We start from the raw sequence: 21,345 nt of genomic DNA on the forward strand, positions 1-21,345 counted from the left end.
TTATTCTGAGCCGTGTCGATGAAAGGCTCTTGGTGCCGCAGCCAGGAGTCAGTGCTGTGCCTCTGAGGTGGGAGAGCAAACTTCAGGACACTGGTCCACAAGAGACCTCCCAGCTCCACGTAGTATCAAACGGTGAAAATCTCCCAGAGATCTCCATCTCAACACCAACACCCAGCTTCACTCAACGACCAGCAAGTTACAGTGCTGGAAACCCTATGCCAAACAACTAGCAAGACAGGAACACAACCCCGCCCATTAGCAGAGAGGCTGCCTAAAATGATAATAAGTCCACAGACACCCCCAAACACACCACCAGACACGGACCTGCCCACCAGAAAGACAAAATCCAGCCTCATCCACCAGAACACAGGCACTAGTTCCCTCCACCAGGAAGCCTACACAACCCACTGAACAAACTTTAGCCACTTGGGACAGACACCAACAACAATGGGAACTACAAACCTGAAGCCTGCAAAAAGGAGAACCCGAACACAGTAAGATAAGCAAAATGAGAAGACAGAAAAACACACAGCAGATGAAGGAGCAAGATAAAAATCCACCAGACCTAACAAATGAAGAGGAAATAGGCAGTCTACCTGAAAAAGAATTCAGAATAATGATAGTAAGGATAATCCAAAATCTTGGAAATAGAATAGAGAAAATACAAGAAACATTTAACAAGGACCTACAAGAACTAAAGAGGAAACATGCAACGATAAGCAACACAATAAATGAAATTAAAAATACTCTAGAAGGGATCAATAGCAAAATAACTGAGGCAGAAGAACGGATAAGTGACCTGGAAGATAAAATAGTGGAAATAACTACTGCACAACAGAATAAAGAAAAAAGAATGAAAAGAACTGAGGACAGTCTCAGAGACCTCTGGGACAACATTAAACGCACCAACATTCGAGTTATAGGGGTTCCAGAAGAAGAAAAGAAAAAGAAAGGGACTGAGAAAATATTTGAAGAGATTATAGTTGAAAACTTCCCTAATATGGGAAAGGAAATAGTTAATCAAGTCCAGGAAGCACAGAGAGTCCCATATCGGATAAATCAAAGGAGAAACACGCCAAGAAACATATTAATCAAACTGTGAAAAATTAAATACAAGGAAAACATAGTAAAAGCAGCAAGGGAAAAACAACAAATAACACACAAGGGAATCCCCATAAGGTTAACAGCTGATCTTTCAGCAGAAACTCAGCAAGCCAGAAGGGACTGGCAGGACATATTTAAAGTGACAAAGGAGAAGAAACAACAAGCAAGATTACTCTACCCAGCAAGGATCTCACTCAGATTTGATGGAGAAATTAAAACCTTTACAGACAAGCAAAAGTTGAGAGAGTTCAGCACCACCAAACCAGGTTTACAACCAATGCTAAAGGATCTTCTCTAGGCAAGAAACACAAGAGAAGGAAAAGACCTAAAAAAAAACAAACACAGAATAATTAAGAAAATGGGAATAGGAACATACATATTGATAATTACCTTAAATGTAAATGGATTAAATGCTCCTACCCAAAGAAACAGACTGGCTGATTGGATACAAAAACAAGACCCATATATATGCTGTCTACAAGAGGCCCACTTCAGACCTAGAGACACATACAGACTGAAAGTGAGGGGACGTAAAAAGATATTCCATGCAAATGGAAACCAAAAGGAAGCTGGAGTAGCAATTCTCAAATCAGACAAAATAGACTTTAAAATAAAGACTATTACATGAGACAAAGAAGGACACTACATAATGATCAAGGGATCGGTCCAAGAAGAAGATATAACAATTGTAAATATTTATGCACCCAACATAGGAGGACCTCAATGCATAAGGCAAATACTAACAGCCATAAAAGGGGAAATCGACAGTAACACATTCATAGTAGGGGACTTTAACACCCCACTTTCAACAATGGACAGATCTTCCAAAATGAAAATAAATAAGGAAACACAAGCTTTAAATGATACATTAAACAAGATGGACTTAATTGATATTTATAGGACACTCCATCCAAAAACAACAGAATACACATTTTTCTCAAGTGCTCATGGAACATTCTCCAGGATAGATCATATCCTGGGTCACAAATCAAGCCGTGGTAAATTTAAGAAAACTGAAATTGTATGAAGTATGTTTTCCAACCACAATGCTATGAGACTAGATATCAATGACAGGAAAAGATCTGTAAAAAATACAAACACATGGAGGCTAAACAGTACACTACTTAATAATGAAGTGATCACTGAAGAAATCAAAGAGGAAATCAAAAAATACCTAGAAACAAATGACAATGGAGACACGATGACCCAAAACCTATGGGATGCAGCAAAAGCAGTTCTAAGAGGGAAGTTTATAGCAATACAATCCTACCTTAAGAAACAGGAAACATCACGAATAAACAACCTAATCTTGCACCTAAAGCAATTAGAGAAAGAAGAACAAAAGTACCCCAAAGTTAGCAGACGGAAAGAAAGCATAAAGATCAGATCAGAAATAAATGAAAAAGACATGAAGGAAACGATAGCAAAGATCAATAAAACTGAAAGCTGGTTCTTTGAGAAGATAAACAAAATAGATAAGCCATTAGCCAGACTCATCAAGAAAAAAAGGGAGAAGACTCAAATCAATAGAATTAGAAATGAAAAAGGAGAAGTAACAACTGACACAGCAGAGATACAAAAGATAATGAGAGATTACTACAAGCAACTCTATGCCAATAAAATGAACAACGTGGAAGAAATGGACAGACTCTCAGAAATGCACAACCTGTTGAGACGGAACCAGGAAGAAATAGAAAATATGAACAGACCGATCACAAGCACTGAAATTGAAACTGTGATTAAAAATCTTCCAACAAACAAAAGCCCAGGACCAGATGGCTTCACAGGCCAATTCTACCAAACATTTAGAGAAGAGCTAACACCTAACCTTCTCAAACTCTTCCAAAATATAGCAGAGGGAAGAACACTCCCAAACTCATTCCACAAGGCCACCATCACCCTGATACCAAAACTAGACAAGGATGTCACAAAGAAAGAAAATTACAGGCCAATATCACTGATGAACATAGATGCAAAAATCCTCAACAAAATACTAGCAAACAGAATCTAACAGCACATTAAAAAGATCATACACCATGATCAAGTGGGGTTTATTCCAGGAATGCAAGGATTCTTCAATATATGCAAATCAATTAATGTGGCACACCATGTTAACAAACTGAAGGAGAAAAACCATATGATCATCTCAATAGATGCAGAGAAAGCTTTTGACAAAATTCAACACCCATTTATGATAAAAACCCTGCAGAAAGTAGGCATAGAGGGAACTTTCCTCAACATAATAAAGGCCATATATGACAAGCCCACAGCCAACATCATCCTCAATGGTGAAAAACTGAAAGCATTTCCACTAAGATCAGGAACAAGACAAGGTTGCCCACTCTCACCACTCTTATTCAACATAGCTTTGCAAGTTTTAGCCACAGCAATCAGAGAAGAAAAGGAAATAAAAGGAATCCAAATCGGAAAAGAAGAAGTAAAGCTGTCACTGTTTGCAGATGACATGGTACTATACATAGAGAATCCTAAAGATGCTACCAGAAAACTACTAGAGCTAATCAATGAATTTGGTAACGTAGCAGGATACAAAATGAATGCACAGAAATCTCTGGCATTCCTATACACTAATGATGAAAAATCTGAAAGTGAAATCAAGAAAACACTCTCATTTACCACTGCAACAAAAAGAATAAAATATCTAGGAATAAACCTACCAAAGGAGACAAAAGACCTGTATGCAGAAAATTATAAGACACTGATGAAAGAAATTAAAGATGATACAAATAGATGGAGAGATATACCACGTTCTTGTACTGGAAGAATCAACACTGTGAAAATGACTCTACTACCCAAAGCAATCTACAGATTCAGTGCAATCCCTATCAAACTACCACTGGCGTTTTTCACCGAACTAGAACAAAGAATTTCACAATTTGTATGGAAACACAAAAGACTCTGAATAGCCAAAGCAATCTTGAGAACGAAAAATGGAGCTGGAGGAATCAGTCTCCCTGACTGCAGACTATAATACAGTGCTACAGTAATCAAGACAGTACGGTACTGGCGCAAACACAGAAAGCTAGATCAATGGAACAGGATAGAAAGCCCAGAGATAAACCCACGCACATATGGTCACCTTATCTTTGATAAAGGAGGCAGGAATGTACAGTGGAGAAAAGACACCCTCTTCAATAAGTGGTGCTGGGTAAACTGGACAGCTACATGTAAAAGTATGAGATTAGAACACTCCTTAACACCACACACAAAAATAAGCTCAAAATGGAATAAAGACCTAAATATAGGGCCAGAAACTATCAAACTTTTAGAGGAAAACATAGGCCGAACACTCTATGACATAAATCACAGCAAGATCCTTTTTGACCCATCTCCTAGAGAAATGGAAATAAAACCAAAAATAAACAAATGGGACCCAATGAAACTTCAAAGGTTTTGCACAGCAAAGGAAACCAGAAACAAGACCAAAAGACAACCCTCAGAATGGGAGCAAATATTTGCAAATGAAGCAACTGACAAGGGATTAATCTCCAAAATTTACAAGCAGTTCACGCAGCTCAATAACAAAAAAACAAACAACCCAATCCAAAAATGGGCAGAAGACCTAAATAGACATTTCTCCAAAGAAGATACACAGACTTCCAACAAACACATGAATGAATTCTCAACATCATTAATCATTAGAGAAATGCAAATCAAAACTACAATGAGATATCATCTCACACCAGTCAGAATGGCCATGATCAATAAATCTAGAAACAATAAATGCTGGAGAGGGTATGGAAAAAAGGGAACACTCTTGCACTGCTGGTGGGAATGTGAATTGGTACAGCCACTATGGAGAACAGTAGGGAGGTTCCTTAAAAAACTACAAATAGAACTACCATATGACCCAGCGATCCCACTACTGGGCATATACCCTGAGGAAACCATAATTCAAAAAGAGTCATGTACCAAAATGTTCATTGCAGCTCTATTTACAATAGCCCGGACATGGAAACTACCTAAGTGTCCATCATCAGATGAATGGATAAAGAAGATGTGGCACATACCTACAATGGAATATTACTCAACCATAAAAAGAAACGAAATTGAGCTATTTTTAATGAGGTGGATGGACCTACAGTCTGTCATACAGAGTGAAGTAAGTCAGAAAGAGAAAGACAAATGCCGTATGCTAACACATATATATGGAATTTAAGAAGAAAAAATGTCATGAAGAACCTAGGGGTAAGACAGGAATAAAGACACAGATCTACTAGAGAATGGACTTGAGGATATGGGGAGGGGGAAGGGTAAGCTGTGACAAAGTGAGAGAGTGGCATGGACATATATACACTACCAAACGTAAAATAGATAGCTAGTGGGAAGCAGCCGCATAGCACAGGGAAATCAGCTCGGGGCTTTGTGACCACCTAGAGGGGTGGGATAGGGAGGGTGGGAGGGAGGGAGACACAGGAGTGAAGACATATGGGAATATATGTATATGTATAACTGATTCACTTTGTTATATAAAGCAGAAACGAATACACCATTGTAAAGCAATTATACTCCAATAAAGATGTAAAAAAAAAAAAAGAACCACAGCTCATCGGGAAACCACGGGAGGCCAGATTCAAGGAATGCAGACCCTGCACATACCCTGATACTTACTAGCAACGGTGCCCTTGAACCATTGCTGTTAAAGTCCTCACCAAACTCCTGTGGGTTGGGACACACAGTTTTGAGGGGCATGAGCCTGCTGTGTCCCCCTTTGCCTGGCAAAGCTATAAAGCTATTTTTCTCTACTTCACCCAAAACTCTGTCTCCAAAATTCGATCCGGCACCAGTGCACAGAGGCCGAGTTTCAGCATCACTTTCTGTTGTTTGAATATAATTCAATAATAACTTATTTATGGGGAACACTTCCTTGAAAAATTCTATGTGAGGTGTTATTGGTAGAACTAAAGATATTGCATTTTGTTTCCTGGTTCTAGTTATTACTAGACTTTAATGAGAAAAGTAGGCATTGAACTGTTTTTGTCAATATTTTCAGTGTTAGGTATTATGTTGTCTTAGATTTCTAAAGGGCAATATCCAGCTTGCCATAAACAATTTTGAGAAATATCTTTAGAGATATTTATGATATCCTAAATTTTTATAATATTAATCTAAAATGTGCACCCATTTAAAAACCATTTATACCAGTAGGCATTTTTCTCATGTTGGGGAATGTGGGTTTTCTTTAAACCATGGATGCCATTATTACATATTCCTTTAGTTACTTATGATATAATATTTAGCTTTTTTATACAAGGAACAATCATCTCAGAAAAATAGGGCATTTACTTCTGGCCCAAAATAAAAACAGTCAAACAGAATACCACAGTTGATAGGTGACATCGTTTTCTAAAGAAGAATTCAATCATGTCTGTCTAATACAGTAAAGTCTGCTCTCCGGCACAGCTGGGGAATGAAGTATTCTGGTCAAATATTCTGCTTAATAGAGTTACCATGTATTTTACATGGATTGCCTATTTTCAAAGAGTTGCAATAGCTCAAAATAAACCTAAGGCTATGTAGCCAGGGTGGTCCCATCTGAGCTCAAAGGGAATTATCTGGGTGTGTGTGATTAAATAGGGGGAGCTGGTGGGCCCTTAGGGCTCTATCTGCATGAAAGGATTTATGCTGGTACTTCATTTATCCCTGGCTTCTAGGAAAAGGAAGATACCTGCCTAGGTGCCTGAACAAAAGTGAGGAAGAAGGGCAATGGAGGGGATTATGGTTTTAGGATCCCCTTTAGGTCTCTAGGACTTCAAAAAAAACTTTTAAGCCTCCAAGGAGAAAGGGATCAGAAGAGATGAGAAATAAACTTTTTAAGAAGGGTCTCGGGAAGCGTGGCTACGTCTGCACTGAGCATAACCCCACACTCAAGTACTGCAAGGATTGATGGCAAAATTGGAGCAGTAGGAGTCTGCAGCCTTGGCCCGGATGTGGCCATTATCATTGAGGGCAACTCAAGCAGCTTTGCCAGCAAAAGGCATTCAGCAGAGGGGAGCGGGAGCTGCAGGAGGACAGGAAAGGCAGGACTTTGTCTATTTTGTTTAATGCTATATTCTCATCACCCTAGAATAGGAGGCACTCAAATATGTGTGGGCAAATGTCAAGCAGTGACTATAGATAACACATGTTTGAGCCCATATGAGATGACTCCAGATGTACTTGTGGGAGTGGAGACTTTGCAGAGAGCTTGAGTCCTGCCAGTGGGGGTAAAGAAGAGATAATCTGGGATATCTGGATTATTGTTACCAGTGTAAACATCTGAATTCACAGGTGATGAGACAGTTAGCTTACAAATAAAACTATATTATTTCAAGAGGCACATCAGGATCTTTGCTGTTTCTCAGGGGCATCTTCATAATATTAATTACCATTTTATTGGCAAAGCAAATATGCATCAACTTTTGAGGCATCTAATAGAGATTTTGGATGACGGAATTCTAGATAATAGAGTTTATATTACTGATTAAGACTTCTTTGCTCAAGAACATATTTGGTTTCTAACATAAGTCCACCATTTTTACAATACTGTACTAAAGTTTCCTTTAAATGTCAAGTGCTTCGTGAATTGAAGGCTTAAAAATGTTTCAAAATAACTTAGTGTTCTTGGATCAGGAATCATATACACAGTCTTTTTATGCAAAAATTCATCCTCATTTCTTTAAAGGCAAATTGCCTTTAATGAATGAATAAAATGTTCTCTATATTATCAATTTAGCCTTTGAGTGCAGATGCAGATGCTCACCTTGCTTTCCAATTATAGTTTAGGTTTAGACATGATTGAGTCCTTGTAAAGAGGAAGATGGCTTGAGGAAAATGAGAGCTTCTCAAAATTAAGTATCTCCATAAGCCAAAATGGCTACAAGGAGCTTTCAGATAAGGTTAGATTTTAAAAGAACAATTACTTAAGACAGAAGGAAGAACATCCCTAACTAAGAATTAAGATAAGAGCGACCTTGGTTGCCATAACTCTCCATGCTGCACTAGCTAGGGAGCAATTAACACAAGGTGACAATCACACATTTGCCTCCAAGCCTTCATTTACTGAGCCTTGGATACTGTGCTCCCAAAGTTTCTCTCTGTTGTAAGAGGCTCAGGTCCTCTTAGGCACTTACTGCTGTTTTGTTCTGCTGCCTCCACTGTCAATACTTGACTTTTCCCAGTCTGGAAGGAGAGTTCAAGTGATTATGGCTTATTCAGCCAACCTTAGGATGGTCCGGGCTTTAAGTAATCTTAGTTCTTTTGATTTTGTAAACCACATTAATTTTCAACAGTTTAGATTTTATCCTGAGGACACAAGTCATTAAAGAATCATAAGTTAGGAAAGTAACATTATCTTGTTTGTTTGGTTTTTTAACTTTTACTCTGACTATAATGTGGGGAATGGATTAGAAGTTAGAAATGGTAGGAGAAGTAGGCAGAGAGACCAGTCAGGACATCATTGTAATTAATAGTCCAGCTGAGAGATGGCAGGGGCCCAGAACTAAAGTAGCGTAAGTGGGCTTGGAGAGAAATGAGTGAAGTCCAAAAATATTTAGGAGGTAGAAGCAACAAGACTGAACAATGGCATAAAACGCCATGATTTATAGATATCACTTAGCCTCCTAACACTTAGCCATTTTAACGCTCATCTAAGAGCTGTTGAAAAATTGTTAAAGTCTCGATTTTTTTAAAAAAATTCTTAAAGTTTAGTTATCAAATGAACAGTAGCAAACACTTATTTTGTTGAGGGGAGGTCTGCTAGCCTGATTAACAGTAATGGTAACATTTTCTTCTTAAGTTAGGCCAATGGATCTAATAATCCTATAAAGCCTTGTTCCTCTATTTCTAGTATATAAGATATAGAATGAGGACGCTCACACAACAAATATTTACTGAGTGCCTGGGTAACAGATTGTTCTTTAAAAAACAAAACAAAAACACACAGAAGCAGCAGGAAACTGACAGATTTAAAAGAGAAAAGAAATATTTTCTATAATTTATTTGGAGCTATGAAAGTTATTGAAGTATATAATACTTGCCTCAAACACTTTCCCAACGGCTGAAAATAATTTTTATGCCTAAGCAAGATGCTGCATGGTGGTGAAACACACAAGGTTCACTGATTTTGAACATTCTATTCCAAATATCTTGAAAGAAAAAAGACTGTGCAGTCAACTATTTGAACTAGTCAAATGACTGAAGCATAAAGGAGAATAAGCAAAAGAGATGTTTTGATATTATGTAAATCTGGAATTTTTCTTCTACAAAATATTCAACTTAAATTTAGGGATTATTAATTAACCTTGCCTATATTATAAGCAGTTTTTAAAACTCTCTTGCTCTCAGAGAAGCTAACTAGAAAGAGAGTCTTAATTCTGAATTTAGAAATGTTTCCAATTACATATATCTTCATGACAATATACAGGGCATTCAACTGAACATCTTCAATATCCTTATTAGTTGAGTAATATGTAATATGAATGATAATGAATAACTTATAGAGCAGCATCTCATAGAGATTGCCCAATTTTGCTTTCATTCATTTGAATGTGATTATTTTGAAAAAGGTCTTAATCCATAATGTCAACCCTTTTTGTTTATTTACATTTGCCCCATCTTTTAGAGGTTGTCTCTTTCAGGAAGATTATTTTGGTATCTGTATTTTGTTTATGCTACACATGCCAAGTAGATCTCCCAAGATGAAACTCTGAGCTCATTTGGAAGTAATTTTTGGTAGCACATGAATCAGAACTCTTATTTTCTTCTCAGCACTACTGGTATTTTATTGCTTCCATCTATAGTCCAATATGCTTTTAAGCGCCAAGAACCCTGGGGCCAAACACACAAAGCACTAAGAAAATGGGAACTTGTGGCGATGACAACTTTTGTCTCTCTTTCAAGGTTCTTCCCTCCCCTGGGAGAGTGAAATCACTTTAAGCTCACTATGAAACAGGGACATGGTGAGCATAGATGATTGACTGAAGTTGGTGCTGTTGATTTAGGAGTCTTCGGCTTATAGGTCAGGTGTAAAACCCTTAAACCTACTTGTCAAAGTCAGCTTGTCAAAGTCCTATGGATTTTTCCAGACTGTCTAAATGTCACTTTCCCCATGAAGGCTTCTCTGGCCAGCTCAGGCAGGGTTAGGCAGCCCCTCTTTTGTATTACTATAGCACCCTGACATATTCCTATGGCAGCACTTACCAAACTATATTGCATTTGTCTGTTGCCCTCCACTCATGGATAGAAACCATTCTCTTCCTTTTGTCTCTGGACTAAAAATTACCAAAATCAAGTTGGTTCTCAATAAGTAATAATTGAATGGACAGGCAGAGAATGGCTAATAATACTCTCCATCTGCACAACATAGGTTATGAGGTGTTTTCACATCGTGGTGAGGAAGCCATGGCAGGAATTATCACTCATATTTTAAAAATGAGGAAACTTAACGCCCAGAGAGGTTATGTGACCAACTCAAGTTCGAAACAGCTAAAAAGTTGCACACTACTTCTCATGACAGCAAGTCTAAAAGTATTGGTAAACCGAAGTGGTAGCAGTAGTATTCTGTAGGACAGGTGGCAATGGCTGGCCAAGACACAGTGTAGGAGCTGGTCACCTGTTTTGAAAGCTCCCAAACTCTTAGCAGGTTCTCAAGAAGTTAACTTAAATGCACACACAACCGGGCTTCAGAATGTCAACTTATTTACAATGAGAATGATTTGTGACAAATAATTTCCCTGTACTCAAGCTACACCCACAGTGAAGCCAGTAGACAAAAAGATATATACTGTTTATGTATGGAATACAAATGACTCTCTGAAATTCCCACCATGACTCATAGACTCTAAAGAAGTTCTTTGAGATCAGTAGTGTAATCCCACCATTTCCTAACTAACTAACTAGCTAACTAGCTGGAAAGATACATGACTTACCTAATCACATAGCTTGTTTGTGAGAGCACCAGGACATAGAATCAGTTCTTCTTAACAATAATATCCTTACCTTTTTAAAACAAAGCTATGACTGAGAAATAACACAAGTATAGTTCTTGGCAAGGCTTCTAAGCATCTGGCTAACAGGACTAAACATAGGCTGTCACACAGGAATTATAATTAAACAAATGCTACAACGTGAGAGAAGTACAGCAAATTCTACTCTATGTCCACGTATTGGGGAGGTAGGGGGCACATAATATGACAGGCAGTGTTTTAGGATCCCATTTATGTTAAAAACAAGGTCCTTTTTCATAGAGATTGACAATATTAATTATATTTATTTATCTCTATTAACCCATAGACATTGATGCTACCAAAAAAGAATATCATTGGATTTATCTTTTCCGTGTCAACTGAAGTGTATTTTCTAGTCCCCGTCCCTTTTCAACATACATTTTTTTTTTTCTTTTTGAAAATTATCCAAGTAAGTATAACCTGGGTGTGTTCCTAATGTCTAAGTTTTGAAAAAGCCACTCATTGCCAGTAGAATATATTTTGCTACTTATTGACCAGCTAAAAAGTTAAATATGTGTGTCTATTAAGAGGCAGAGACCTAAGACAAAAATCAGCTAATATTCTCAGCAAAAAATAACACAAATGATCATATTTATGAAAGTTTCTGGTTTAGCTTCTATTATCAAAGCCAGGGTGTACTCTCGGTTGTCTGTCCTAAATCAGTAGATGAAAGCAAGTGCTTTCCACAAGTATATTTGTATTTCATAGACTGTGCAAATCACACCAAAATCAAATGATTTCATGGAGCAACACCATCAATTAAGAGAGAGAGTCTTATTTAGCGAAGGATTGCTTTGGGGATAGAAACATACCTCTAACTACAATGAATTAGTTTGTTGATTGATCTTCCTGCTGGGGTTAATTGCTAGAATTCCTTCTTTAACATAAAGGGACTTTTACCTGTTTGATATCAACTATTGTGCATATCTTTCTGTTACTATCATAATCGGAGACTGTGCTCTTCTATGCCTTCACTGGATGCAGAGAAATATTCCCACAGCATTTATACAACAAAGCTTTTGCTTCCCTCTAGCATCATATTCCAGGTCATTTATTGATATAGAGTCCAATTTAGAATCAGCTTCTCATCTAGACTATGAAAGAAACTTATTAATCAGTCACAGCATTTTAGTGTATTGAGTAAAAGATGATTTTAGATGTTAATTTTTAATCTAGGTCAAATTATAATATTATGCTGTACAAAAAATCAGGGTCATTTGAGTACCAATTCATTCATTTTCTATAAAATTTCAGCAGTAAAATTCCCATGTGTTCCTAAAGTTGAAGATAATTCATTTAGGTTCCCATTATACATTAAGCCAGCCAACAATTTTTAATCCATGTCACAGGTATAAAATATCTGTCAATTCCTGTTAAAGGGCTATAACATGAAATCAATATGGTCAGTAGGTATGTAAAATAAAATGCCTATGGAAGAAATTACTTAAAAACAAAAGCAACAGGCCTTGCAAGGCTTTAAGACATATTACTTACCAGGAACAAAGTTTGGAAGTTGCTGAGATCACCGAAAAATTCTTCTATGCTCACTGTCTTAGAGTCAAAAATAAAGTATTCTCCCAGATTCTCATAGAGCTTTATCATGTTGTTGTGCATGGTGAGTAGTTTTTCATACTGTTCTCTGGCACCCTTTGTAAAGCTGTAGCTTTCTGTTAAGGAACATGATCCAATAGTACCTCAAAGGCAATCACTAGATGTTAAGACTGAATTATAACATTATTTCCGTAAACACTTCTGCATTACTTTGCTCGGGTTGCCACGACAAAATACCACAGATCAGGTAACTTAAAAAACGGAAATTTGTTTTCTCACAATTTTGCAGGCTAGCAATACAATATCGAGGTGTCAGCAAATTTGCTTTCTTCTGTGGCCTCTTTCCTTGGCTTGAAGATGGCTGCCTTCTCCCTGTGTCCTTACCTGGTGGTCCCTCTGTCCGTGTTGTCTGTGTCCTAATCGCCACTTCCTTTGAGGACACTGGTTATATTGGATTAGGGCCCACCCTAAGGACCTCATTTTAACTTAATTACCTCTCTAAATGTCCTATCTCCAAGTACAGTCACATTTTGGAAGTTTTGAGGGTTAGGGCTTCAACACATGAAGGGGGGGGGGCACAATTCAGCCCATAACAACTTGCTGGAGTCATTATATTGGTCAGTGAGCTGTGAAAATCTATAAATGAGGCAGAACTATTTAATGTATGACCATGAAGAACATATTTGCTAAAACATGTTTGCTAAGTGAAAACACAGAAGTATAAACACCAGAAAACTGCCTCATATCTTTTTAGGAGGGAGATAGGGTAGAAACAAACAGCAATGAAAAACTTAGGGGAAAAAAAAGTATATATTTTCTTTTTTTAATACATATTCTATATAGATGGAGAGGTTACAGTGAATTCTATATATAGGTTATGTATCTATATGTGTGTATATATACATATACACATATATAGCACATGAGGAGGGGAAAAAGAGGGAGAGAGAAAAAGAAGGGAGGAGAGGAAGAGCTTTGGAGAGGGAAGGACCGAGAGGGGAGAGAGAGGTGGAGAGAGATTCTGCTGTAGCTCTAGAACCTTAATTGCCCAAAGGGCTTGTTCAAACCCAAATGCTGTTTGCTGAGTCTGAGCCAATGGGCCTGAGGATTATAATTTCTAACAAGTTCCCAGATGATACTGAGGCTGCCAGTCCAGTGTAACCCAGCAGGACCCAATGAGGCCTTCCCATGACAGACCCCTCCTCCATATCTTCTCCTTTAGCTCCTTTCTAAGTGCTTAGATAACAGTATCTGATGCACATTTCCTCAGTTGTTTTACAGATGCTAAAACCCCCACCAAATGGAAGAGGTTAACTACTTGGTGACCTTGAGCACATAGCCCTGCAGGCCTACTGGAGCCTGAGGATTGACAGTGTTAACCCCTGTGACACCACCCTGTTACCTCACCACCAGCCAATCAGAGAACTGTGCACAAGATGATCACATACACTGCAACGCCCCTCCCTCACCTGGTCTTTAAAAATTCTTCCCTGAAACCCTCTGGGAGTTTGGAGCTTTTGAGCACAAGCCACCCACACCCAGTCTCCTTGTCTGGCGCCTATAATAAATGCTGCACTTTCCTTCACCACAACCTGGTGCCAGTAGACTGGCTTTACTGTGCATGGCCAGAGGACCCAAGTTTGGTTCGGTAACACCAGGACTACACTTTCAGCAGTATACTCCAGAAAATTATTTATCCCAAAATTAATTACATCACTGTTTTAAAATTTTTATCAAAAAAGTGATAACAACTACCACTACTACCAAACATAAAATGAACCAGGTATGTAAATGTGTCTGACTAAATGTATCTCATTATGTGTAAATTTATAGAAAGAAATTATCGACTTTATTCCTGATTATAGAAGATACAGATATAGAAAATTATCTCTTTAGGTGACTTAGAAATATAAAAACGTAAGTAAACTAAACTTTCCAACAACTCAGTGTTGTGAACTTTTTGGGACATTTCCTTCTGGTCTTTCTTCTATGGCTGAAAGCTTTTGAATGTTAATTGATAAGAATGCTTCAGAAAAAGGGCTTCCCTGGTGGCACAGTGGTTGAAAGTCTGCCTGCCGATGCAGGGGACACGGGTTCATGCCCCAGTCTTGGAAGATCCCACATGCCGCGGAGCGGCTAGGCCTGTGAGCCATGTCCACTGAGCCTGCGCGTCCAGAGGCTGTGCTCTGCAACGGGAGAGGCCACGACAGTGAGAGGCCCGCGTGCCACACAAAAAAAGAATGCTTCACAAAAAGGTAAGTAGACTAACCATGAAGAATATAAAGGAAAGCAAATCTACCTTTTACAATTAAGTCTATTAAAAATCAATAATGATCACAGAAGTAAAATGTCTTTAAATGTAAAGGTACTAGACTTGGACTTGTTAAAAAAAAGAATAATAGCACAGTTTGGGGTGTGCTACTTTAAGATCTACTACAGTGTATTCATATTTTGTGATAGTATTATTTTATCAGGTACTGATAACTGTGTCTTGAAATGCTGGATTTTATAAAATTTTCTGAATTCTTCAGTGTGTTTTATCATAACCTGGGGCCAAATTTATTTTCCGTGGGAACACAGCTCTAGTTTCACAATGGAAGTCAGTGGGGAAATCAGACCATTTCTAGAAAATTACTTTGCAGCTGACACTTACAGGATACAGCAGGATTTTAAAAGTGAGATGCTCCCCTTCCCAGGCTCCTTCTTATGCTACTTAAGTATTAGCATTCACATTAGCCACACAACAACCTCTTACTTGCTAAGAAGTGACAGTAAATCTTTCAACCCTCAGGTCCATTTTGCTGTCAATAGACCTGAAAGAATTAATGCATTTCTGACTTATTCTACTTGCTTTTTACAAACAAAAGGGTTGTATGTAATGCTACCTACATATTCTGATTTTACCTCTGAGAATATCATATTTGTTTGATTTTTAAAATTAATTAATTTATTTATTTTTGGCTGCGTTGGGTCTTTGTTGCTGCGCGTGGGCTTTTTCTAGTTGCAGCTAGTGGGGGCTACTCTTCGTTGCAGTGTGCGGGATTCTCATTGCAGTGGCTTCTCTTGTTGTGGAGCATGGGCTCTAGGCGCATGGGCGTCAGTAGGTGAGGCTCGCAGGCTCTAGAGCACAGGTTCAGTAGTTGTGGCACATGGGCTTAGTTGCTCCGTGCCACGTGGGATCTTCCTGGACCAGGGCTCGAACCCGTGTCCCCTGCATTGGAAGGCAAATTCTTAACCACCTGCCACCAGGGAAGTCCCTATTTGTTTGATTTCTAAGAGTGTTGAACATCCTGTTTGAGAGCTGCAGAAATAAGACAATTCTCTTTATTTCTCAGCACAGAATAAAAGTTAGATTTTTGTTTTCTAGTCTCTCTTGCCTAAATAAAACAGACTCATGCCAGACTTGCTAAGAATACACGCTTTGCAAAGGTCACTTACTTATATTCTATTTGCAGCAAGGTACTAAACTGTGTATATTTCAGAAGGCTCAACACCTGTACAACACACAGAAAAAGCCAAAGATAAAAAAAAGGCAAAAAAACTGGACATTTACCATTTATCATAACACAATTTTTCACCAGCTAAAATATGCCCGTGTGGTGATACACAATTTCATAAATTTGCTCTCCTAGAAGAAAAACTGATTTCAGAAATTCTGTCTGTATACCAAAGTGAGAAAATCTGAAAAATTCTGGGAATGGTTTCGCTTGGAAATAACAAATGGAAAGCAGCCCAGTCTCCAAGTCCTTTACTTCTCTTCACAGTGATTACTTTGTAAAAGGGATACAGGGCATGAGTCAGCACTGAAATCTTTCACAAGAGCAACCCTGTCACCAAATCCTACTTGGGATTCTGCAGGTGAAAAAGAACTGGACACCATCATTCCTTTCCACCTCTTTATTTCATTTAAGACATTTTTTATTTTCTTTTTTTGAGCAACCACTAAACGCAAGATACTGGCTAGTATTATGCTAAGCATTGTGCTTGGTACAATGATCATTAAAGCTTAATCCAGACCCTGAAGCAGTTTATAATCTAATATTACAAATAATTCTACTTATTAATTTGCATTTGTACAGGACTTTACCATTTACGATATACTTTTCCTTCCACTATGTTCCATATCCTTCGTAACAACCTTGTCAAAAAGGCAGAGAAATACCACTATTCCATTTTTAGAGCTGTGGAAACTAGATAAAAGGCACTCATTTTATCAATAAAACTGTAAACATAATAAATTACATCCCCCCCCCCCAAAAAATAAACAAAGGCACTCATCCATCTAGGGTTAGAATGTAGTGAAGGTGAGCAGATGTGCCACCCCAAAATATGCCTCTTTGGCATAGATTATTTTGAGCTGATTGAAAAACAGCAGACACAGGAAAAGCTCTGAAAAGAGTAAAAGTTACCCATTTGAAAGGGAAGTTTCCATTTATAAAGGAAATCTCCATTTGTAAGGGTGTCTTCCTCTCTGTACCAGGAAGAGAAGGAGGACACCAGAGAATCAAGGGTATCAGGAGTATCACTGGTGAAGTTGCAGATTTAAACCTGCAGAACAAACCTTATCCTTGTGTATGGTGCTTTTCCCTGTAACCCTCTCCCCCATTATGGGTGTCCTCACATCTTTTATTTGTCTTTAGCTGAAGATGGTGTTTAAGCTGGTGACTTAGGCTACTTTGGGGAGTTACTCATTTTTCTCTGAGTATCTCCCAGGTACACATGAGGTGTTCAAGTTTATTAACTTCTCTCTGGTTTTCTCTTGTTATTCTGTCCTGTATTACAGGGAAGCGGTGGTGGTGGTGGGGTTGGTCCTCAGCCAATTACTCAGTAGGGTAGAGAAACAATTATTTTTCCTCCCCTATAGTAGACATCATGATAGACGCCTGCATGATACTAGTCTAACATTCTTTTCACATGGTAGAAGTGTACTATTTATAATGACAATGTACCTTCACGCTGCCAAATCCAACATTCACCCCCTGTCCTCCTTTTGATGTCTCAGCCACATCTGACACATTTAGCCACTCTTCTTAGTTTCTATGACACACACCCTCATGCTTAAAATGTTTTTCCTCTTACCTCCTCTCCTTCTCTGGCAACTTCTATAAAACGTTAGAGTACCCTCAGGGCTTGGTCCCGACTCCTCTGTCTATAGTCTAACTGACCAGAGCAATTCACATGACTTTAAATACCATCTATATTGATGACTCCCAAATTACTTGTAGCTCCAGTCTCTCCCCTGAGATACTTTTATAATCAACTGCCTGCTTGTCATCTCTACTTTTTTTTTTTTGTTCATGGCATCTATTGGTATATCAAATGTAAATCCTCTCCTGCAGCCCTCTGACAGTTTCCCACAACACTTGGAGTAAAATCCAATTTTCTTCTCAGCGTTTATGAGGCTCTACATGATCTGGCCTTTACCCACCGCTGCAACCTAATCTCACCCCATTCTCGCTCTTAAGCACTATGCTGAGACTCATTAACCTTCTTTCTCTTCCTTGTGCCTAGCAAGCTCTCATATCCAATTCAGGGCCCTTGCACTTGCTCTCCTTTCTGCCTAGAATGTTTCTTTTTCACCAGGTCATTCAACCTCAGCTCAACTGCCACCTCCCCAGAGAGGCTTTCCCCCAACCATCCAGTCTAAAATGTTCACTCCCATCACTATTACTCTGGCCTATTTTATTTCATTCTGAGAACTTATCACTATCTGACATTATCTCTTTTATTTATTTACCTGTTCATTGCCTATGTTTCCTCACTTAAAAATATAGCCCAGGAGAATAGACCTTCCCTGTTTTGTTGACCACTGACTCACTGAAAGCAGCTCTTTTGCCCCTTTCCTGTTTGCCCGTTTCTGTTCCCCTCTAACCTTAAAAGAACCTAATTATAAGAATGAGATCACTAGGTAATCTAACCTAACTCCTAACTTATGCTCTCCTGAATGCACACCACACCTTGCCTGACCTGTTGGTTCTTTTCCTAGGAAAAAAGCAGTAAGAATGGAGAATTAAGTAGTTAAAGAATGACTAGCTCTCTACCCCCAATGGCCCCCTTAGCAATTCTGCAGGCGGATCACACAGGCAAGATACCATCTGAAGAGAGAGTCAGCCCCTCTGCACACAGTGGAGAATGTTGCAGAATCCAACCTCCTGCCTTGATGATTCACTGAGATTCTTCCTCCTTTTCCCCTTTAAAAACTGTCATGGCTAAGCAGAATCTTGGGAGTTGGTCATGGGACATGAGTCCACCTTTTCCCCAGATTGCCAGCTTTTCTGATTAAAGCACCTTTCCTTTCTACTGACACTTGCCTCTTGATCATTGACTTTAGAGTGGTAAGCAGCCGAACCTGAATTTGGTAACATCATCAGCCCCTAAAACAGGTAGCAGACATAGTAGCAGTGAAAAAATAACTAAAATCAACAATAATAATAATGATCATTATACCTAATCTTTTATTTATTTTTTTTTTGTTTTAATTTACTCTGTGGGGGTCACTGTGAACTCTTCCCATGGATTAATGCAATTAATCCTCACAACTGTTTTCTGAGGTAAGAATTTACCCAAGATCAGACAGCTGGTAAGTCACAGTAATGTGAACAAACTGAGAATGGGTCCAGAACTCATATTCTTAACAACTATGCTATAGTTTCTCAAGAAATATTTGGTGAAAGAGAAAAGTCTCATTATAACATCACATTGGAAGATGCGCCATGGGTTTGACTTGGGTACTTGGGAAACTAAAACCCTTCTTATACATCTTAAGATAAACCAATTTCACAACAAACCTTATTGATAGAGAATATTTTAATAGTGATTTTCTGAATACTTGAGAAAAAAATTTAATCCCCTCATATTTTCATCAATCTTGACATTTTAAATTCATTTTTAAAGGTAGACTTCAATCATATTGATTTTATTTTAAACCTATATATGTAATAGAATATATTTATCAGTAGAATGATGGTCTGTTTAAGTTGTTTGTGTAATTAGACCTAGATGTGGCCCTAGTAGATACTTTAGTAGATAACATTTTAAATTGGGCATTTTATTTATCTCCCATATTAGAGACCTGAAATTGAAAATACATTTTAAAGGAAATAAGTCTTAAAGTTATCTTCTGGGATGCCTGGTAAAGAAATAATTTATTAGAAAATGTATTTGATGAAAGGGTATTTGGTGGCTCATGGGTAGTTTTCATCCTAGAGGCCAAAAGCCACTTTCTTGTCATAGAGATACAAGGCATCCTTATAGCTACCTATAGAATTCTGTTCTATTTATAATGTAAAGTACATATAACGGGATTGTGCCTACAGAGAAGAGGGAGAAAGTAGAGATTTGAACTGAGCTGCTGCTTCCTATTTGGGAGTATTTAAAGCTTCATTATAAGAGAGACTTTAGAAAATATGTTGTAGACTCTTGTGATGGACTTCTCTGGGCAAGGCAGCCTGCCCTTAGCTGGGTTGTGAGAGCACGGAATGAGAAGCCAGTGGCCATGTTTAGGGTGAAATAGGAAGGACAGTTATGGGCACACCGTGTAACTAATGCTAGAAGCGCTTCTGATGCCTTTCCCTGAAGAACTATTGAAGAGAATGGTGAGAGCAGCAGGAAAAGGCCATTCGCTTCTGGATGCCCAGATTTCTTGGCCTTTGGTGCCACAGGAGGTGGTGACAATGGCTGTATTGGTATCAAGGAATAAGATATTTTGTGGAAGATGATTAGACTATTCTGGGACCAAAATGTAAACTGACCTCTTCCCACCTGCTTAAACAACCTGGGGAGTCCTTGAAATATTGAGAGAGAAGAACCCTGAAAAACAATGATCTTTCCAAGATGAAGTTCAGAGATAGGGGTAATTCATAGGAATTTATATACTAAAAGAAATAGAAGCTTAAGGTGGTAAAGTGGGCATATCAAATGCATATAAAGTTATCAGTTATAAGGGGAAAAAAGCAATTGAGAGCAATTTTCCTCTTATTTAGTTGACTTTCAGATTCATTTTTCTACAAAGACAAGCATTTCTGATTTTTCCAGCTTAGAAGTTTCTGAAGATAACTGTGAACTCTTGTAAAATTACATCATCTTCTCTCTAAGAGAAGTGTTTGTTGCAGGGTTTATAAGCTAAAATGTGGTCAGCATTTTAAAAAGCTAGGGGTAAAATGTTAACCTTTAAAAAGTATTATTAATTTTAAACCATTTGATCTCAATCATGAATCTGGAAACAATTTAGAAAACATACATCGTAAGTCCCACAAAGCATTTTTGTATTAACTCATTTGAAAATCTGACATAGGGAAGCAGTCTTCACACAATTACTTTGGTATTTACACACTACACAGAATTGTCTAAAGCTTTTATCATCTATGCTTTCATGTGACTATATACAGATTTATAGATTATATTCCTTACTAATATAATAATAGTATGGACTTGAAATTCAACCTGAAATAGCTATAATTCACCCACAGGCATATATTCAAATAGGAAATATTTTTAATACTTTTATATTATTTTATACTTTTATAGTGTATATTTATATACATTATATATAGTTTTAAACTATTTTCAGTAGCTATAATTAGCTGTCTATAAATTGATTGAAGGTAGGTATTGTAACCCTTGCCCTCTAACTGGCACAATAGCTGATGGGGTTCATAACACATTACCCCAAAATATGGCACGGTGA

The 21,345-nt window shown here is 38.0% G+C and overlaps 1 protein-coding gene across 1 annotated transcript in view; it reads right to left on the bottom strand.

Moving 5' to 3' along the window:
• DIAPH2 (diaphanous related formin 2) overlaps window positions 1-21,345 on the bottom strand; it is an 887,827-nt gene that overhangs the window by 226,473 nt on the left and 640,009 nt on the right. Inside the window, exon 25 of the mRNA XM_022580795.3 lies at window positions 12,603-12,767. Coding sequence (XP_022436503.1) covers window positions 12,603-12,767 — 165 coding nt within the window. The remainder of the gene's footprint in view (window positions 1-12,602; window positions 12,768-21,345) is intronic.

This window comes from Delphinapterus leucas, chromosome X, assembly GCF_059928025.1.
Source record: "Delphinapterus leucas isolate spDelLeu-1000000601 "Yukka" chromosome X, BTC_Dleu_Yukka2, whole genome shotgun sequence".
NCBI classification, from domain to species: domain Eukaryota; kingdom Metazoa; phylum Chordata; class Mammalia; order Artiodactyla; family Monodontidae; genus Delphinapterus; species Delphinapterus leucas.